Below are 21,998 nucleotides of genomic sequence, written 5' to 3'. Positions count from 1 at the left end.
TAAAGATACAATATATCTGTTTGTAGTTCTAATATTTCGAAGATGCTTACCAAAGCCTTGTAGAGAATAAATTTTTCTTTCATTTCGCCAATTCTACATTATACAGCTTAAATTGTTTTGAATATAAAAATCAAAATTATTAACCTTTACGGAAATAATCGCTTGTTTTAAGGATATTTGTAAATGTAAAAAATAAAGATATGAAATGTAATTGACAAGGTATTTTAAATGTTTTTACTACCTTACATAATGATTAAATCTGCAAATTTACTGCCAGGGTAATTTTCTTTTTGTCGCCATCTGAACCTCTACTAGTCTTTTTTGGAAAGGTATAACTTTTGCACATTTTTATTTACTTATGATTCTTCAACTAAATACTTATTATAAAAAGAATTACATTTTTATTACATGGTTATTTATTAAAAAAAAAATATTTTTTGTACCATTTTTTTTTGTCATTTATCTATTTCTATTTACCCTTTGTTTAATTTTTACATTACTTAGCCGGTCCTTAGGGACGCATGTGCGTTTTACATATTCTCTCCCTTTACCTGGGTGCAGCAAGTCTGCCATTCCTTGCTAGAGCTTCAAAAACTTCAAGAACTATATTTTCTATAAAGGCTTGATGCGGCGTAAATGTCCCATCGGATAGAGTTAGGGTAATTTAAAAACATTAAATACCATCAAATACAGTACATGCAAAACATGACAATCAAATACTACATCAGCTTCAACAATGTTAAAGATATTTTTAATATATTATGTCAGTGTTCTACACTATATATCTAACAACGAATATTTATATGACCATTGCTCTAAATAAATGGTTCTCAAAGGAATTCTAATGAACTTCAAATAATTCCCGGTGAAATTTAATGTGAGAAAATGTACATTTAGTAGGCACAGAATTAGTTGCAAATAGGATTTTTTGAAAAATGGCGATCAAGGTATATTATAGAATTTAAAATAATAATATAAGAAAATTTTTGTACCCATTTTGGCGTTTTATATTTAATTTAAAAGTGATTTTATGATTAATTTTTCATACTATGCATTGTGATTAAAAATTAAATAGAACAAGCTCGAATGTAACAGTTTGGTAGCCACCAATCTAAATAACAATTCTTTATTTGGTTTTAAGCTCCGGGTACTCATTGAAATAGGTTGTTCTAGAAAGTTATTATTATTTACTTTAATATTACTTATGGAAGTACAGATATAAAAAAGTATTTAGAAGAGAGTTTCAGTTCAAAAATATATTTCAATTTTGTAATTTAATTTATTATTCTATATCTAAAAAGAGTAAACATTTGATTTGATAAAAAAGGCAAATATTGTTTAGCTCCGTGTAAAGAGGTTTATCTTTTAAGAAATAAAACACGAGTGTAAATTAAAAAAAAATTATATATTTTTTATTTACAAACTTAAAAACATAATACAACAGTATGCAGGTAATATATCACTTTTGGTTTTAGTTCAGTCTTGAGATTTGATTTTTGATGGAGAAAAATGAAAATTAACAAATATTGACGACGATGATTACAGAAATATTAGTTGATAATTCAATTTGCCGGTTTAGGTGCCTCCATTTCGGGCGACCCCAGCTGTTTCTTGATAGGTCCAGTTGGGATTATAGGAACAATACGCTCGCCGATGGAAGGCATCGGAAGAACTTTAGGCGCGGTGACTGTGAGGACGCCGTCGGAGGACAGAGAGGACTGTACTGTGTCTGGCAGGCATCCTTTAGGCAGTGCGTATCTTCTAACGAACTGTCTAGAAATATATCCATGCTCGTCTCTCTTCTCCTCGTGTTTGCCTTCGATCACGAGGTGACCATCCAACACCTTTACATTCACCTCTTCTGGAGAGAAATGCTGCACGTCCACATTCACCTGGAACTTCTCGTTATCAGCGCTGATCTTAGTGTCGACTTCGTTTAAAGCCAACTGGTTCATCGCCCGCGACATCTGTTCTATGGGACGCAGGATATGTTGCCAATTCTGCAACATGTTCATCAATGGCGCATCAATTGGTTTGTAATTGTGACGAGGCACCGTGTCGAAGGGAGAGTTGAATAAATCCCTCTCCATTAAGCGATGAAACGGACGTTCTACGTCGTAAAAGAAAGGAATGATCGACATTTTTAGCAATTCACTTCACTTCACTTCACTTGGAACAACTCGAATGTTTTTGTTTTCACAATACTGCGTCTCATCGTCGGAGCGCGGTATTTATATAGTTGGGAGAGCGCCACCTGTTGCCAACATCGCGGACTTACAAGAATATTCACGAATGTTCTTGGACGCTATACCGTGCTTCCAGAATGTTCTAAGCTTCTCTATAAATAGCTGTTTGACGTAATGTTCTAGAATATTCCTAAAATAGCGCCATCTTGTGTCGAATAGTATAACTTTTTTTAAGTTGGTTTGTTAATGTGTGGGAAACAAAATATTGTAATTTTCTTGTAAATAATTAATAAACAATGTTGAATTATATTTATTATTAACAAATTGATACACAGTTTTACTTATAAATGCATTAATTTTTATTTTACATAGATGTTTTCTATTTATTTATTTAAAGACAAATTTGAAATTTATTATTTTTATGAAGTTGTTTTGTTAGCATGAATGAACGGTATCAGTGAAAAATAATTTGTGGTGTCATTGACCTACAATAATGGTAATAATAATTTTACAATGTTTGTAATGCTTTAAACTTTTTATTCAGATAACAATTAACAAAGAATTGCTTTTATTCTCTTCGCTTTTTTAATATTTAGAACTAATGTAGTAGTTTGAAATTGTCCTTAATTTGCCTTATTTATCTGCCATTGCTATTTAAATAGTAAACATATTTACACTGTGTCATTGTACTCGGTTAAATAGGGTTTGATATTATATGTTAGATAACTCTGTACTATAATTACGTAGTTATGATATAACACAATTAAATTCTGTTTTTTTTTACTTGTGTACATAAAACAGGTTTTTTTTAAATTCGACATATGTCTAGATTCGTTTTCTATTCAAATAAACTGTATTAAACTTTGTTGTTATATAAAAATAAAGTATTTATATGTAGTAAAAAGGTTGTAAGGTAAATAAAAATTATGTTGTAATACTTATTAATTCTAGAGAATAAACTGTTTTGTTTGGTTTTGTGTGGACGTAATCCCATCCAAAAAATAAAATATCCCCAATTGTTTTAGATGTGAGTCGTTTTTGAACTATACTTACCACATGTTTTAAGTTTTTTTTCCATTATAAGGGAGTCCAATTTGTTTCTTATAACAATAAATTAAGAAAGTAATAAATCGCTTAGTGTGACAATAGTATCACGTAGATGGTCTAAAAAAATGTAACCATCACGTCTCAATATATTTAAAAATATTTAGGTTAATAAAAAATGAATAATTTATTTATTTTTTTTCGTTGTGATGATATTTATTAATTTATTTAAATTTTATTGTTAAAAGATTCCTTAACGCTTATCCTTTATTTTCAATAGGGGTGAGTCGTCTAATTTTTCTATGGGCGGAAGAAGGCGTTGATGAAAATCACTGAAATATATAATAATAAACATTTAAATTAAAAGCATGGTGAACTTTCAATACGGTAAAATAAATAACATCAGTGAAAAGCCGACCAGAGTTGAGGTCATCTAGATTCATTTAGGTTCTACATAAATAATAATAATAAAGCCTAATTTCATTCCATACAGATGACTCAAAATTAGTAAATTTAAATAATAATTTTGATAATTTTGTACTGAGTTTGTTTGGACCCCCTCAGGGTAAAAGCTTCCTCCAAAGCTTTCCATTTTCTTCTTTCTTTGGCATCTTGGAGCAAGTAAGCTGCCGTAGCCACGATCTCGTCAGCCCATCTGGCATTAGGTCCGCCTCCAGCTCTGGTACCTCGTGATCCTGTCCATGTTATACCCTTCGTGTCCACCAGCTATCAGCGAAACTTCCATAAACATTTTTAATTGATAATAAAACTTGGGCATGAATAGCTGTACTATTGTATTAAGAATATTGTAAAAGTTATTACAAAAAGAAACCGACAGAGTTTGTTAAGAGAGAATATCAGATCAGGGTGCGTTTGGTGCCCACGTTGTTTTGATTTTAAGGATGCTATTCTGGTGAAGGTCAATCTGATTGTAATTTATATCAAATTGGGCTCATCAGACATTCTATACATGACGGTCGCAAACGTTCACTGTAAATGTAACAAGGATGTCCAAACTTTTTCAAAGTGCGAGCCATTTTTCAAAATTTGATATGAGCCGCAATTGAAAACGAATTTACAACACGCATAGAAATGTTTTTATTTACATAAATCTTATTAATTGAAATTTTTTAAAATACAATATATGTGTATTGAAGTAATACTTAAGATGCTAGTTAATTATGATCGGTGTTTGGATTTCGCTAATTTTATGGTGGAAGAATAATAATTATTATTCACACCAGTAATTTGTTTCGATTTCCCAGGATCTGACATAGGTAATATAAATTTAAATATTGATATAATTTGAAAATCAATCGGTGCCAAAAATAATCGTTCAAAGAGCCGCAGTTTGGCAACTCCTGGTATATAATAGTGTAAATAAATAACATCGAATGAAGTGTCAATGTCAAATAAAAATAGTAAATTTTCCCGCCATTTTTTTTTAAATTAGTCATGTATTCTTCGTAAGTAAAACGTTCTAACCTTTAACAGCCTAATTTAAAAAAATATAAAATATTAAAATGCATTAAAAAGAGTACAGATTAAACGTGTTATACATGAAATAAAAATGAACGTGTAAAATAATTATAATGACAAAGAACAAATTTAAAATTCGAACTTGTCAAAATCGACGTAACAATTAAGTAATTTTGTTTTTATATATAATAAAAATGATAAAATTTATTGGTAATTTAGTTGAATTCGTGACATACTAGGTTCTTGCCGCGGGTTTACTTGGTTCTTTTTTTAATTTTCAATTTGTGTATATATAAAAAATATATCCTGATTTTCCTTGGTCACGTCATAATCTAACGTCAAGCGGTGATAGCCCTGAGACAGAGGACAAATGTAAGTCACTGGTTTGATTTCCGGGGTACAGTCTTATATATTTCACACTTTGTACATTAATTATATAGGATTGCCGCTGTTCACAAACAATTTTCTAGAGGCAGTAGCATCCATTGCGTACCATAATACCATATTGCGATCGCCAACCAGCCCGTCAAGAGTGGTGATTATGGTATATCTCCCTCCATTGATATCCTTGAGGGAAGCCTATGACTTGCAACGATTTTATGGATTTCATTTCGTTTTTTGTAACATATTTTTTTATACTCTGTTGAAGGTTCTTAAATAAAAACATTTAAACTAATATAATAACTATGGTAATCGATATTTCTAAGTGTATATACTAAAGTCCATGTAAAATGTATGAGTCATGCTTGAGATCTCTCTACGAGATAGAATTGAGAATGAGGAGATCTGTTGAAGTAAAGTGACCCACAAGCCATATAGCGTGCAGAACACTTCATGACCGTCAAGCGCAGCGCTGGTCATCCACCCACAAGGATGGATGCACGCAATTCTCGACCGATCTTATTAGAAATCTCCGGGAAAGCCTATGTACAGCCGTGGACGCTCTACATTTCAAATGATGATTATAATTATTGAAACAATTTCACATTAGACAGTTCGCTATGAACTTCGCGCGTTTGACAGTTTACGCTCTGCAAACTTATATTCATTTGACAGCTGCAACTGTCAGTATTTATCGAATACAAAATTAATCGATTTAAATTACATTGAATTAATGAATAAATTGGACCACATAATAAATTATTTTTACATATAAAACTGTTTTTAATATATATTGCAAGTAATTTCGACAATGACATTTATTTTTTTTATTTGAAAATAAAATGCATATATACGGCCGTAATGAATTGACGTATTTAAATATATATATATACATTGATGTTATGGTTTTTTCTTAAGAAATAACAATTTACGTGTTCGATAAAAATATTTTTTTTTTTTTATATTTCTGTACGTCCAGAATTATTTAAATTATTTATTATCTGTGTTATGATTAATATTTTATAAATTGTTAATGAATTGTCTGTATATAGAATTTAATAATATGTATGTTATATATTGTAGATCGACTTTGGCATGGTCGTGAGGCTATCAGGCGTCCTGTATGTCGTCTGATAGCGTGCAGTCGTTCTGTTGAATGGTCGCTCCGTCGCCGTGCCGTTATGGAATTTAAATATGTTTTTATTGCCGTTATTTTGGCGGTCACGTATCTAAGGTCAGTACCGAATTAGTAATTTTTTATGTTATATTTCCATCGGTGCGTTTGATAGTAAATTATTTAGAGATTGATCCGAAACCCGCAATGGAAACACGACAATATGAAGTAACACGTGAAATAGGAATTGCATAATTTAATTAGTATAGTTCGGAATTCGAATGTGACGATTGATTTGTTTTATTCTAAATTTAAATAAATATTAATGATACATAAATAAATCATATTTGTAAATTAAATTGTTATTTTTTACGTATTTATTACTTATTTAAGCATAAAACTTTGGCTATAATTAAATACAAAATACAATATGTTCATGTCTAGTTTCATAATTACATAGGGTGCCATTTAATATTGTTTTTGTTTTTATATTTATTATGTGTATGTCAACAATAGACTAACATATTTAGTTTTGTACTGTATATATAACTTATTTTGACATATATATATTTTATTTTCTGTCCATGTCCTTGTTTAAAACAAATATTTTCGAAATTGGAAAACTATTCGTTCTAAATAAGTAATTTAAATCGTAAATAAAACTTCTACCTCGATTAGTTACGTCTCATATGTTTTATATAAAAAGTAAGTCTTGTGTTATGTTTTATGCATTTGTTGCTTACGTCATTTTTACGATAAAAAAATTAATGCAAGACATTTTTTGTTTTTAAAATAATTATTCATTCAATGTGCCACTTTCAATTTCACAAGATTTATATAAACAAATGTAGTAATTATTTATTAATAGTAATCTATATATTTAAAAAAATATAAGTTATTATGTTAATGAAGGAAAAAATTGAGGTTATGTTTTAAAAGTCGTTTTACAAGTTTTATTTCATTAATCAAAATGTTTATAATCAACTGTGATTGAAATAAATTAATTTTTTTTGTGTTTTGAATATAGAATTTACTTTGTTTAAGAGACGTTCATAAAAATATAATATGTTGATAGTCAATTGCCGTGAGATGAAAATCATTGTGGTTTTTTTAAATGACTGCACGAATTATATTAGCTGATGAGTAATCTCCTTTGTAGTGTTGAGGCTGGTGTTGCAAATGCGGAGATATGTTTTCCGCCAAAATTCATGTTTGGTGTTGCCACCGCCGCCTACCAGATCGAAGGAGCGTGGAATGTTTCAGGTACGTTGTTTTTCCTGTTAGTAAAACGATCACTAAAAATGTGTTATGGTCAAATGTGGCCACCAGGAATGTTTTATTATTTGTAATTATACAGGTGATTCGTTACATGTGTAAAAGTTATAAAGGAATTACAGGTAGTGCTAGCTTTGGTCAGCAAAGTTTTAATGCTTATATATCATAGATTTCCGATCACCATGTATAAAGCGATCACTCTTAAATCAGTGAAATCGGTATGACATTCTTATATTATAGTGTTACTAAAGAAATATATATATATATATATGTATATACATACATACACACATATATATATAAATAGATTTTAACCTCGTATTCTATCATATCAACGGCAGTGCAAGACAGATCTTTAGGCGAAACATGCCTTTCTGTGGACCTTTATTGATATAATGGTGATGAAGCTACCTTAATTTTTTTACATATATGACTTTCCTCAATAACCATGGGTGATTTGCACGCAATTGATCTAACTCTAGAAATAAACCTATCTTCTAGAAGGTTAACAGAATACATAGTTGATAATATATCACTCTGTCCAGGCAAAGGTGAGAGCATCTGGGATCGGTATACCCACACGCATCCGGAACGCATCTTTGATCACAACAACGGCGACATAACAGACGACTCCTATCACCGGGTCGACGAGGACGTTAAACTGCTGGTAGAACTGGGCGTGCAGCATTACCGCTTCAGCATCTCCTGGCCTCGAATTCTACCCACCGGTCTCAGCAAGTAAGTGAACCCTGGATGCAGAGGGACCCTGAATCCAGTTGTGAAGATCCTATGGCTTCTTTTAGCTCGCGATATGTTTGAAGAAGCTATAAGCAACAAGCTGAATGAAATCTTCGTATTGTAGGACGCGTGGTGTTTTAAAACTAAACAAATGTGGAACTCTCTTGTTTAATGAACAGATGTCGGTATCGTTATGGGTGTAAAGAAAGCAAGCTAAGTACTACATTACATTATCAGTACATTCGATTCTCAGTCCGATTTAGACGGTGTTAATACAAGGAATTAAAATACTGTATGCTCATAGGTTTCTTCGTCATATGTATGTACAATAAAAGTACACAAACAATTTTGAATCTATCACTGGAGATATTTAAAACCAATATTAAAAAATATTATTGAATAAAGTATATTATATTATCACATTCTCACTTTGTGTTTGGCACTAATCGGTGTACACACGTGTTGAGTGATTTAACGGTGGCAGTTGTGTAATTCGCATTGTTTGCCGCATGCGCATTTATCAGCGGGCTGGCGGGCGGTGCACTTTGTTGCACGACTACGACTGCATGTGCGGAAGTGGCTAAATATCGGTCCTTTTCTTACTTAGGATGGACTTCCGCAAAATAACGCCTGATTTCATTAAATAGATAATATCAATCTCACGAGTAGTAATACATTATTATTTACTTCGATAATTATTAGTAAAATTAAAACTGTTTCATTTTCCTTATTTATTTAAAAACGTATGAGGAAAAATAGTGTAAGGTAAATTGATTTGTCATTGCCTTTAGATAGTATAGGGCTAAGGGTTAAGAGATAATAAACAATTAATTTGCAATTGATAAAATTGTTGCATTTTAACGGCTGAATGTTTACAATTATTTTTAATTAATTTAAAATTTAATGAAGCAGAAACAAGAAACACAAGACGAGATATAGCTGCGAAACCTACCTATTAACAAATGAAGAATTTTATCGTAGACCTCGACTATAAAGGTCCAATAAGACCGAATTGATACTGCCTCCATGTTGTTGTTGGACTTATGATATAGAACCTTCGGGCTCCCCTGCTACCTCTTGTGTGTTATGTGGCCTGCACTACGAGGAAGTAGCAAAAGGTATAACAGAGCATTTTCTCCTTAACCTCATAAACTTGTCAAGGAAGAAAATCAGCACATTTATGACATCTTCTAGACCGAACTTACTCCTATTTTAAAGAACATTAAAACGTGTAACAGTAATAAAAATTACTCATTCCTGGTAAAGAAATATTATATTATATTACATAAATAGAATATGTAAATATTTAAATATATAAAATTATTCATATAGTATACCATTATAATAAGTAATGGCCATTAGTATATTTACATCATTTATTTATTTATTTAACAGTTTATTGTACACAATAAAAACACTAAAGTAACAATACAAATATAACTGACACAACAGGCACTACCAGACTTTCTAACCAGAAATTTCTTCCAGTAGGCCTACGGAAGGAGATTCATAAAAAGTAAGGCAGACACAACGTGCACAATAATTAAATTGAAATATTTACAATAGATACGACTTTTGACCATAATTACATACTTAACATGAACATAAATGTATACTTACATAAATAAGCATAATAAATAATATATATACATAATATAAGCATAAATACATATATAACATATATAACTAAAAATATTATATATACTAGACAACTATACAGGTAATGATGGACAATCACGTACTTCGTAGGGGAGAGCGTTCCATAATCTTGCGGCATGGACAGTGAAGGAATAGGAAAAGAAATCAGAGTGATGGGTGGGGATGGCCAGTGACGTCCTTACGTTCGTACGACAAGGTTTGTCCTGGGCCCGGGAGAAGTGGAAGAGGTTACGGAGATAAGAAGGAGCAGAGGGATTGTATAGGATGTTATAGAGAGTAGAAAGAACATGAGCGTTCCTGCGGTGACGAATTGGAAGCCACTTGAGTTGCGATCGGAACTGGGAAATATGATCGTACTTACGTAAACCGAAAATAAATCTAATACATACATTTTGGAGACGCTCTAGTTTGTTTAGAAGCTCCTCAGTGGCATCCAGGTAGCACGCGTCAGCGTAGTCAAGAATGGGGAAAAGGAGAGTCTGTACGAGGGAGATCTTAGTTTTCAGAGGTAAAAAGTTCTGGAGGCATTTGAGCGAGTGAAGTGAAAAATGTAATTTTTTGCTGACCTCATTGACGTGCGGGAGCCAAGACAAATTGGAATCGATGATTACCCCAAGATTCTTTGCAGATTTGCTAAAAGGTATAATAACGCCATCGTAAAGCAATGGACGGATAGCAGTGACAGCGCCAAGACGCTTATACATATATGCGCTCCCAATAAGCAAAGCCTGTGACTTTTTCGGGTTTACTACTAGTCCGAATGACTTAGCCCAAGTAGAGATCCGCTCCAGATCGGCATTGATAAGAGCAATAGCATCATCATGTGTGTTTTATGTGATTATTTTGCAACTTACAAATCAATGTATAAATATATGTGTATTTTTATGTATATGTATATATATATATATATATATATACCTGGTAATGCCAAATAAATATAGACAAATTAAACTGTAACTAAGATACAGAGAAATAGATGAGAAGAGAGGCAGATTTTGTACGAAATTACTTACGAAAGAAACTGCGATGGAAGATAGAAAAGAGTAGCGGAAGATAATGTGATGTATGGAAGAGATAAAATAAATTTCTTCATATATAATTATATATATATAAATAGATATAAATAAAGCTTGCTGAAAGATTTAAGCCTGTCAATAAAGAATGTCCCCGATGCATATTTTCTTTTAACAGTTTGCGGAGTTATATCCTTAAAAAGAAAACTCCCTTTTTTTCAGTATAGGCCTACCCAAGAATTCTCCGCAAGGACCTGTTACTTGCTATTCTTGTCTACTTTGTTAGTGCTATCTTTTTAATCATTCTACCTTATGCACTGTCTACGATACAATATTTTGTTTTATATTAGATATACTATTTTTCAATTCTACGTTTCTATATATGTATATATTTGTGCAAATACTATATAATACGTTATAGATATTTAAACATATGGATATATATAACAGGAAATGTTGTGAATTTAATCAGACAGCGACTTCCTATATTGTTTTCTTAGGTGAAGGACAGTTTAATTAACATTGTCTTATCGTCTTGTTTTCTATAACGGTTCGAGAAAGCTATAGAGTACATATATTTATACTTTATAATTATATGTATATATATATATATGGTATATACCATAATCGCCTCGCTTGGTAGGCTGGCGATTATGGTATATCGCAGAGGTCCCCAAACTTTTTTGTGTCGTAGACCCCTTGACATGTTTTTCCGTGTTGGGTAGACCCCCTACTTACCTGATATTGATTTCCTGTAAATTTCTAACTGTTGTGAAGTTTAGTGTTAAAAACTTAAAGTAAAAACACATGTTAATTTATACATTTATTAATTGAATTCAAATTAACACTACTCAAAATAAATTTTTGTATCTGTTGTGTAAAATATACGTAACATTAAATAAACATAAAATAACATAAGCAATAAGTCAATATTTTTTAAATCATAGGTACTTTTATAAATAATGTAAATGTTTTGATATTATAAGATAGTATGATGTAAGTAAATAGGTACTATCAGTGTATGTGTTGAGATCCACTATCGTGGACCTCCATTTTCATTTCATGAACCACATAATTTTTTTCGCTGACGTAGACCTCTTGCAGGTTGTCATAGACCCCTAGTGGTCGATATAGACCACTTTGGGAATCACTGGTATATCCCATAGACGTAATATGGTATTATGGTACACAAAGGACGATGCTAAACGCATATGGAAACTTATTTCTGAGCAGAAGCAATCCTATCTAATTAATGCATAAAATGTGAATTATAAGATTGTATCCCAGGATACGAACCTGCGATTTATGAATGCAAGTCTTAGTTCTTTACCACTGGGGTACCATTGCTGCCGCTATCGTCTTGACTTACAATATAAACGACTTGTATTTTATAGGTCGATTGACGTCCAATGCATGACATAGATCGTTACCATAGCCGGGCCTGTCCTGCTAGCATCAAGCTACCTCCCGTTATCTTAAGTATGTAGTCGGTCTACCTAGTGGACCGCCTACCCACTCTGTGTCTACCTGCTCGTGATTACAACTAGAGAACCTTTTTAACCACTGGCCACTGCCATTTCAAACGAGAAATTTTTCGAGCTACCTCTGTGATTCTTCAGCGGATTACCTCATTTCTGAATCGATCTAAACAAGATATACACCAATACCTCGCTTTGCGTCGTTTCGTTTTGCGTTTTTTTCGAAGTTACGTCGCTGTTTAATTAGTACTAATTTTCACTGTGCGTCGTTAGATTTTTGAGGTTGCGTTGTTTTGGTTTCGAGTCTTTAATTTTTTTTTTAATTTTATTTTTTTTCTTAAAGATGGCAACACTTTTGTTTCTAATAGCGCCATGCCATCAAAACTCGAGGATTCCCTTTCTAACTAAAAATCAACGTAATTTTAATACAGTTTTATTTTCACTTTGTTTTGCTTAGAATTCAGTTTCAATTACGTGGTGTTTTGTAATGTTGTGCTTTTTTTAAAAGAGTGTAATAAATTTATATAATTTTTTACGTATTGTTTCTGCTTAAAAAAAGGTAAATATTATTCCAATTTATTTATTGGCAGAGTTATATCATTTTTGTTTTTTGAATGTTTACTTTGTTCAATTTTCTTTTTAAGTAGTAGTATTTTCGTGACCCTGGAACCTAATTTCAATCTTTACATGGTTTGCTATAGAAAATCTTAATTCACTTTGCGGCGTTTCAATTTGCGTCGTGTTTTTTTTTTGGAACGTAACCACGACGCAAAGTGAGGTATTGGTGTACATAATACATGGTCATAAATGAATTTGTAAATGAACATTCCCTCGAGTGTCTTTAAGTTTTTAATAATAGTATTGATGGTGGTTAATTACAGCGTGAATATACTTGTTATGTTAGTGGCATTCAAAAATTGTTATTGCATAACTGTTTTTTTGTGAAAAAGGCTTCTAAACGATTTTAAAATTCTCGGATACCAGAAAAAGTTGAACTATGACTCTATAGGTCAATATGTATCATTGTATAAGTTCGTCATATATGTGAAGAGAAGGGCTATGTCCAGCTGTGGGCTGTCCATGGCGAACGCCCTTGGTGGTGTAAAGTTGAACTCAAAAGAGGTTTGTGAAAAGTGGCTGTCCGAGTTCTTCGCAAATAAGGAGGGGGGCTTCTACGAGGGAGGTATTATGAAGTTGCCGTCTAGACGGAAACAGATTATCGAACAAAACGGCACATATTTGAACTAAATCCGATCACTGTAACACTTTTTATAAAGCATTGAATAAAGAGCAAAAAAGCGGAAGGGAGATAATTGACAACCTATTATAATTGTAATGATAATGATCATTCTTCTCTTGCAGTGAATTAAATGAGGACGGCATAAGGTACTACAGTTCGTTGATCGACGCATTGAAAAAGCATGATATTGAACCAATGGTTACCATGTACCATTGGGATCTGCCGCAGTGCCTCCAGGACCTCGGTGGCTGGACCAATCCAATCATAGCGGAATACTTCACGGATTACGCTAGGGTAATGTAACCTTGCAGTAATAGTATTTTAGCCGATGTAAGACTGGAAAGATCCGCACAATGATGATAAATTTCTCTAGATCATCGAGTCACCTAATGATGGAGTTATCCACGCAGCTCTACCCGGGTGATATAGCTGGTGATGAATTAAAACAATCTTATTTATTCATGCAAGCGTAACATAGGACATCAGTCAAGGTGGAGACATGACCTTGTTGAGGTGGTGAGGCTTTTAAGGTTCTATTGAAAATAGAGATTTTCGCAGAGATTCGCAGAGGCAAAGGCTTAATGTCCAACACTAGACGTCTTACTAATGTGATGATTTTTTTGAAATAATTCACTTCGTAGCAGAAATAAAAAAAATAAATGATAGTATAGTAAAAAACAGCGTTTTTAAAATTCGAATTGCTACCTATTAAAATTATTCATTGTTTACTATCTGTCTGCAGATTTTTTACTACCAGAAGTAATTGGCTTATCGCATTTACATAAAAAAAAAATTATGTAACAGATTTCAAAGTGATCATTCTATATTTGAAATAGGTGTAAAATCTTTTAACTGACAAATCTGCTATACATTCACGTCGTGTGATGTATTTATCGACTTAATTTTGGCGCCCAAAATTCAAGATTTTTAATATGTACTTTTTCACTGAACAACAATTTTCTATGTATATTTCAGATCTTATACCATTATTTTGGAGACCGCGTCAAGATTTGGTTCACGTTCAACGAGCCTTTGTCCTTCTGTAAAGAAGGGTATGGAGGGGCCGATGCTCCAGCTGCAAATAGCAGCGGCTTTGAGGACTATCTGTGTGGCCACAATGTGCTGCGTGCCCACGCTAAAGCTTATCGCTTGTACGAGCAGGAGTTCGCCGAACAAGGAGGTAAGGTGTGGTTATTAAATCTGAAAGTACATTTTCAGTATTTACAGGTAGGTGCCGGCTCCGTCGTAAGCAGAGAGAAGATATATTTCATTATATATATATATATATATATATATATATATATATATATATATATATATATATATATATATATAGCACTGATAAAAGTGGTAGAACTGAATTTAAACAATTATGAGAAACTTAAGGGAAATAAATAAATAAATAATAAACAAAGCAACTAAATTTTAATAAAGAAGTTTAATGCACAAAAAAAAAACAATACAATAGACAAGCAAAAATGTGACAAGCGCATCACGAGTAAGCGTGGGACGAGGTGCAGTCCTTTGTATTTGCGTACCACGCAATTTGAGCGTATGGTACAATCGGCATAAGCGAAGCGTTTTCATATGTCGCTATTATATTAGGGGGACGGGAAAGTAATGTCGCTTTCATAATTTAAATTCACATGTCTATATTTCTAACAAGTTTTTTTTTGTTAACTAACAATATATTCACCTTCGTTGTTAACCTTTTGCCATCTAGTATACAAATCAATGCCGGAGCGGTAACAAATCAATTGGCTTTACTGTAAAATATGTCAATAGAAATGACATTAATTTCGGCCCTCCTAATAAATATGTCGATGGTCCAAATTGAAGCAGATCGTTCGCCACACTTTCACTGATCAGACTTTTCTACCTAACTGATTAAATTAATGATTTTATCAATGTTGCTCCAGAATTACGTTTCAGAAATGAGATCATGTTCGCTCTTGGGGGCCCGAAAATTTAAAGACAGATTAAAGAGAGATTTCGTTGCTATAAAACCTCCCGCTCCTATGACCACCGCATACAAATTTACTATGAATCTATTTCCAGTTATTTTATTGACGATATAGTATAATTTTTTCTCCCTATTCTTGTACATTTCAAATACATTCTAGAAGACTATGATATTATCTCTGAGATGTAATAGTGTCCTTTCTAAGCCGCAACAATACGGAACTACTTCATGTTGATCATCTTAGGTTGGCTTTAGTGTATGATGATGATTTCTACCTTCAAAGTGACAAGCTATAAATTCCCTAATATATTTTTTTCTTTTTTTCTTGGCCCCCGCTATTGGGAGCCTCTCATACCCCTATTTTGTTTGGGACTTTATTTACAAATATTTTTTCAGGGTTTGATCTTTATTCTACACTCACTTTCATTCTTCTCCCCTAATAAATTTATCATGACTTAGAAATTTGTGATAAAAGTCTTATTGGAATTTATTTTTGAGTCTTATTAGGGGCTTATATAACGTCATTCGAACTGCCTGCATGTTAGGATTACTGCAGATATTGAACAATTTTAGTTCAATATAAGATGATTGTTTGTAACTACTTTGCATCGGAATTTTGTTGTGAATACCAAAGTCATGTTTGAATTATCTCAACAGCTGTTATAATGATGTGTTATTATCACCAATTCCATCATCAAGTTGATCGGTTATATCATAACCAAGATTAATATCGCAACAAGAAAACTGCCCTGATAGAGTATGACTCTTTTTTTTTTATTTTAATTACTTTGATATTTCGTTTCATAGGTTCAGTTGGTATAGTACTAGATTTCGCCTGGATGGAACCGGCGACCACATCGAAGGAGGACCAGAGAGCTGCAGAGACCGCGAGGCAGTTTACAGTAAGTTTATATATAAAACTTATTAACTAATTGTAAAACTAGAAATAACATGTAATATTAAGGGTGGCGCAAAAGTAATGTCATAATGTGAACGTGATTTAATTTTGACAAATGGCGCCAAATGTCACTGTACTTTGAAATTTATGGTATAAATATATACAGAATTAGTTGTCAATAACCAATGTAATATATCTATTTATTTTGTAAAAAGTAGGATATGTTTACATTATGACTTTACTTTTGCGCCACATGTTGTAAATATGAGTCAATAAAATCTTTGATATGTAACGTAAAGTTGTGATCAGGGAGTTATGAGGGAAGAAAGTCGATGTACCAAAGATTTGCAAATAAGAAAAGATAAAACCATGTAAAGTACAAAAAGGAAGCATAAAGGATATTGCAAAGGAAGGAAAGGAGTGTGTAAATAAAAATTAAAACCGGTAATTTATTTGTCCTAAATTTAACGTGGCAGGGTAAACGAGTGATCCCCAAAAACTTGGAGCATTATAAACAAAAAACAAACTTATTACCAGAATATCATAGAATGTGAGAAAATGTGAAAGACAAAATAAGAAAAGGTATTAAAGAAATTGTAAGGGATGAAAGAGAAGGAACTCAAAATTAAAAGAATAAATGAAAGAGTTATTGACATAAAAATCCTTGTGAATATGATAGAGGAATGAGAGGTTTTCTACTTATCTATGTTACGAGGTATAAAATGGACCTTTTTTAAGGTCATGATGTCAGCCGATACGACCACTTAGAGCTTAGAGCTAACCCAAAAATCGCCACGATGATCGGTCTTGCGCATGTCATATCCAGTGACTTTCCTCAACTTTAACTACATTATCCTGTCTATTTACTGACTGTTTGGTCTTACCATCAACTCTATCTTTACCTGCTTTGATTTAAAGGAGCTCAAATTGATACTAGTTTAAATCAATTTGAGCTCTTTAAGGTAGACGATCGTACGACGACCATAGATACAGGCATCTCTATTTTAAATAAGACCGATTGAAAGCTACTTATATCCAGCGTCTTCTGATGGCCTTAACAAACTTGTTTGTCTACCTTGCGGTCTTTACTCCAGAATGTTAAAAAAAATATTATAGGTGAATGTTTTACAATTGATTCCAGTTCGGCTGGTTCGCGAATCCAATCTTCTCAACTGACGGCGATTACCCACCAATCATGAAGCAACGAATAGGAGAAATCTCCAAACGCCAGAACTTTCCACGTTCGCGCCTCCCAATCTTCACACCCGAGGAGGTTCAGGCTTTACGTGGAGCTTTCGACTTTCTCGGCCTGAACCATTACACCACTTACCTAGCTTCCCAGGGCAATGGAAAGATCTACCCACAGCCTTCTTTCGCTACCGACATGGGTGTCGTGATATCTCAGAAGCCGGATTGGCCGAAGTCTAACTCCACGTGGTTGCGGGTCAGTATTAAAATACATAATCAACAGGTTTTTATACACGGGATGATCAGAAATACACCACCTCATACAATATACAATACACAACATATAATACACAATACCTCGCTTTGCGTCGTTTCGTTTTGCGTTTTTTTCGAAGTTGCGTCGCTGTTTAATAAGTACTAATTTTCACTGTGTGTCGTTAGATTTTCGAGGTTGCGTTGTTTTGGGTTCGAGTCTTTAATATTTTTTTTAAATTTTCTTTTTTTTTCTAAAAGATGGCAACACTTGTTTCTAATTGCGCCATGTCATCAAAACTCGGGGATTCCTTTTCTAACTTAAAACAACGCAATTTGAATACAGTTTTATTTTCACTTTGTTTTGCTAATTAAGAGTTTTTTTTCATTTGCTATAGAAAATCTTAATTCACTTTGCGGCGTTTGAAATTGTTGTCGTGTTTTTTTGGAACGTAACCACGACGCAAAGTGAGATATTGGTGTAGATGTAATTGTTGTTGTCTGTTTGAAAATGAGTTTTGTGGTGTAGGTGGTGCCATGGGGCTTCAGGCGTGTGGTAAACTACATAAGACAGACGTACCACAATCCACCGGTGTTGGTGACGGAGAACGGCGTGTCGTCTGAGCGTGGCGCACGTGACGTGCGTCGCGTGGCCTATGTGGACGCTTACCTGCGTGCACTACACGCCGCCTACACGGAAGGCTGCGATATAAGAGGATACACCTACTGGAGCCTTATCGACAACTTCGAGTGGACCAGAGGTTTCTCGTAAGTACCTTCAAGTTACTGATTACATATACTTAACTATTTTTAAATATTTATTATGAGAAATGGACCAATATTTAGCCACTTCCGCACATGCAGTGGTAGTCGTGCAACAAAGTGCATCGCCCGCAAGCCCGCTGATAAATGCGTATGCGGCAAACAATGCGAATTACACAACTGCCACCGTTGTTCACTCAACACGTGTTTCACCCCTCCACGGGGCATCTTCAGGAGTTATGTTACACCGATTAGTGCCAAATTCAGAGTCTGACTCTGCGGGCTGGCGGGCGATGCACTTTGTTGCACGACTACCACTGCATGTGCGGAGGTGGCTAAATATTGGTCCTTTTTTACTTAGGATGGACTTCCGCAAGGTAACGCCTGATTCCATTAAATATATTTATTTTAGTCTTTTACTAGTTGGATCGACAAAATAGACTAGACATGGGCAGCTCGCGATCTAGAAACAAAAAATATCGCGCGTGTTGCAATTGTATCTCTATATCTTAACACTTAAGACTCAATTTTGGTGATGAGCTACGCCTCGTTCAGAGTTAGAAAGAGACGGGCTTATATAGCAATTTACACGTAAAAGAGAGCGACGGATAACTATTGCATGTTTGTATTAAAAATGTAAATTACGGATTTTCGGAACGACAACATCACGCGCGGGAGTTTAGCTTTTTTGTGATTTATGACAAAGACATAATGCCACAATTATTAAGATTTAATTATTTCAATTTCATACGTTTTATTCCGCCTTACTGAGTTCTAAGTCTGAGCTAAAAGAGACGAAGATATAAAGGATATATTTTTAGTGTTAGCTGTCTCATTCTCCCTCTGAGCCGAGTTAAATATATAAAAGTGTGACATATATCAGAAATTAAAATAAGATATAAATCACTCTTTTCTTGTCAGGGATACATTTTGCCTTTCTCTAATATAGACATGGTCGCGTGACAAAATTGAAATATTTGACAAAAACACGTGAACTGTGATATTATTAAAACTTTTGAAAAACAGACGCTTGGCAAATGCTATAGATAATCCTCCCAACCTAGGAAAAAAAATTACCTGCCTTCCTAAAGCCTGGGATTTTATAATACAATTTTAACTTACTTTTTGATCACATTACTATGTATGTTTGAACAGAGAACGTTTCGGCTTGTACGATGTTGACTACAGCTCGAAGATGCGCAAGCGCACGCCGCGTCTTTCTGCCCAATACTACGCTAAGGTTGCTAAAACCCGCTGCTTACCAACCACATGGGATTAACCTTTATGATCATAAACGTAAGATTAATTTTCCTTTACTTATACATTAGTACTATCATATATATGTAAAAATTAAAAATGTTAGATATTAAATTTGTTGTGTTTGTCCTTGTGATATACTCCAAACTCTATATAAACCTCATATTCTTTATTGTGGCCCTATTTTGGTGACCTCTAGTATTCCTAGACTTTTTATTTCCTATTTTTGTTATTCAAATGTCAGTTCTCTATTATTGTTTACTGTCTATGACTTTGTACTGTCATGTTCGTGTCGCATTCCAATAGAAAAAATAAATTCATGTAACATATATTTCAGAGTGAACAATTTATATGGGATGATCGTAAATAGATGTAAGGGGTTTAAAACTTTTTGATGTCACACCTATCGACTAAAACCTATGATACAATAAGATTTGGTTTTTTAATTATGGTTTACTAAACTTGTCTATTATATTCAAACTATAAATAAATATATAAAAAGAATATACCAGGCTTACAATACCCGGTGATAGATATTGCACATCGATCTTTGGAAAGACACTACCTATGTGACGCTTAGTCAGTTGTGCGACAGAGATAACGCTATACGAAGCCAAAATTAGCCGATTGTCTCTTTCTAAAGATCGATGTAATCGGCAATATTTATCGGCAGGTCATATTTTGCTTCGTCTTTATCTTTTTCCATAAGGGTTTTATTGCAGGTGTTTTGAAAACGTTAGGGGACAGTGTCACGTAATATAAAGTAATCATGATGTTGGTCGTCACTATTTCCATTAAAAATTAATCATCATTAGAAAGTATGCCTATATCTGGTCACTATGGAATTGACTTTCTAATTAGAAACGATTGTATTGGTTATGGGATTGTAGTCACATTCTGCTAAATTAAAAAAAAAACTTTCCATTAATCTTTGATTTAATTCAGAACACTCTTCACATCTTAATCTAAAGGAAAAACATTATTTTTCATCACTTAAAAACAATCATAATTTAAAATGAACGGATGATTATGTTAAATTAATCACACATACACTTATACACTGTATATAATACACTGTATACATTTGTGTATTTACAATAATTATAATTAAAGAAATTTTAAACACTTAAATATTGTATTCTAGGAACTACACTTTTAAAGCACGTTGTAGCAATCCAAATATTGATGTTTACAATCAACTCATAAAAATAATAATTTAACATCGAGGTTATTTCAGTTTTTATTGATAAATTTATAAACATATATGTCGTAAACATTTTTAATATATCATAGCCTTACTGAAATAACTGGTAATAATTATTTAATTATACATTAAAATACTTTTTATGTTCCATATATAAACACCTGTACATCATATACAATGTAAACATTTTAATGATCATGTAAACATTTGTTCGTATTTATATTGCGTTTAGCACCGTTATATTTTAATAATGTAAATATTTATCATGAATTTAAAAAAAATATTTAAAAAGACAATATATCAGTTAAGATGAACGTCTATAAAATGTTTACAAATTTACATGATATATATAAATAAAATATACATTTGTTACAAAAATAGATACGGGTCTTAAGAGACTATACACAATTATTATATATTTTATTTACACACAAATATGTTGATGGTAAAATGTATGTAAATATTGTAAAGTTAAACATACACTTAGAACAATGTATTAATATTATATGTGAAATTGTGTATAATTTTCTATATTGAATTTACTTTGGAATGTATTTTTAAATAATATAGTGTCCCTGTAATGATATATATCCCTGTTTTTGTAGACATTATGAAAAGGTCTTAAATATATTGTATATATGTTTATTTTATTTTCTATATAGGTATATGCATATGTATATACGTATGTATATGTATATATGTTTATTCATACTTCATCAGTGTTCGGCCAAACTTGTCTAAGATCCAAATACACGAAAAAAACAAATTAAATTCGTCACAATAGACATTCACTGCCGGGCATAGGCCTTCCTCAAATATATCTATGACGGAATATACCATAAAGCTTAGCAGGCAGGTTTTTGAACG

At 32.8% G+C, this 21,998-nt stretch overlaps 2 protein-coding genes across 2 annotated transcripts; one reads left to right on the top strand and one right to left on the bottom strand.

Annotated features, from left to right (window-relative positions):
• Nucleotides 1–1,386: 1,386 nt before the first annotated feature.
• Nucleotides 1,387–2,207, bottom strand: LOC137927047 (protein lethal(2)essential for life-like). The gene has a single exon (XM_068770832.1). It carries the CDS (start codon nucleotides 2,139–2,141, stop codon nucleotides 1,563–1,565), a length of 579 nt encoding a protein of 192 aa, XP_068626933.1. The 5' UTR covers nucleotides 2,142–2,207; the 3' UTR covers nucleotides 1,387–1,562.
• A 4,007-nt stretch (nucleotides 2,208–6,214) lies between these two features.
• LOC137926631 (myrosinase 1-like) lies at nucleotides 6,215–20,209 on the top strand. The gene is made up of 9 exons (XM_068770298.1): nucleotides 6,215–6,324; nucleotides 7,364–7,467; nucleotides 8,025–8,217; nucleotides 13,730–13,901; nucleotides 14,583–14,787; nucleotides 16,378–16,472; nucleotides 17,610–17,912; nucleotides 18,438–18,676; nucleotides 19,826–20,209. The coding sequence occupies exons 1-9, from the start codon at nucleotides 6,272–6,274 to the stop codon at nucleotides 19,947–19,949; spliced, it is 1,488 nt and encodes a 495-aa protein (XP_068626399.1). The 5' UTR covers nucleotides 6,215–6,271; the 3' UTR covers nucleotides 19,950–20,209.
• Nucleotides 20,210–21,998: the final 1,789 nt, after the last annotated feature.

Source organism: Battus philenor, unplaced genomic scaffold (genome assembly GCF_028537555.1).
Source record: "Battus philenor isolate CCGP_79_NKW_IND1 unplaced genomic scaffold, ilBatPhil1.0.hap1 SCAF_3, whole genome shotgun sequence".
In the NCBI taxonomy this organism is placed as follows: Eukaryota; Metazoa; Arthropoda; class Insecta; order Lepidoptera; family Papilionidae; genus Battus; species Battus philenor.
Note: the sequence above shows the minus strand (reverse complement) of the source record. Positions and strands in the feature narration are given on the sequence as shown.

Bases quoted from the DNA above. Each gene is read 5' to 3' on its own strand.
- LOC137927047 (XM_068770832.1), bottom strand. From the start codon at position 2,141: ATGTCGATCATTCCTTTCTTTTACGACGTAGAACGTCCGTTTCATCGC.
- LOC137926631 (XM_068770298.1), top strand. From the start codon at position 6,272: ATGGAATTTAAATATGTTTTTATTGCCGTTATTTTGGCGGTCACGTAT. The intron at 8,218-13,729 runs GTAAGTGAACCC...CTTCTCTTGCAG, and splicing joins CTACCCACCGGTCTCAGCAA to TGAATTAAATGAGGACGGCA. The intron at 16,473-17,609 runs GTAAGTTTATAT...AATTGATTCCAG, and splicing joins AGACCGCGAGGCAGTTTACA to TTCGGCTGGTTCGCGAATCC.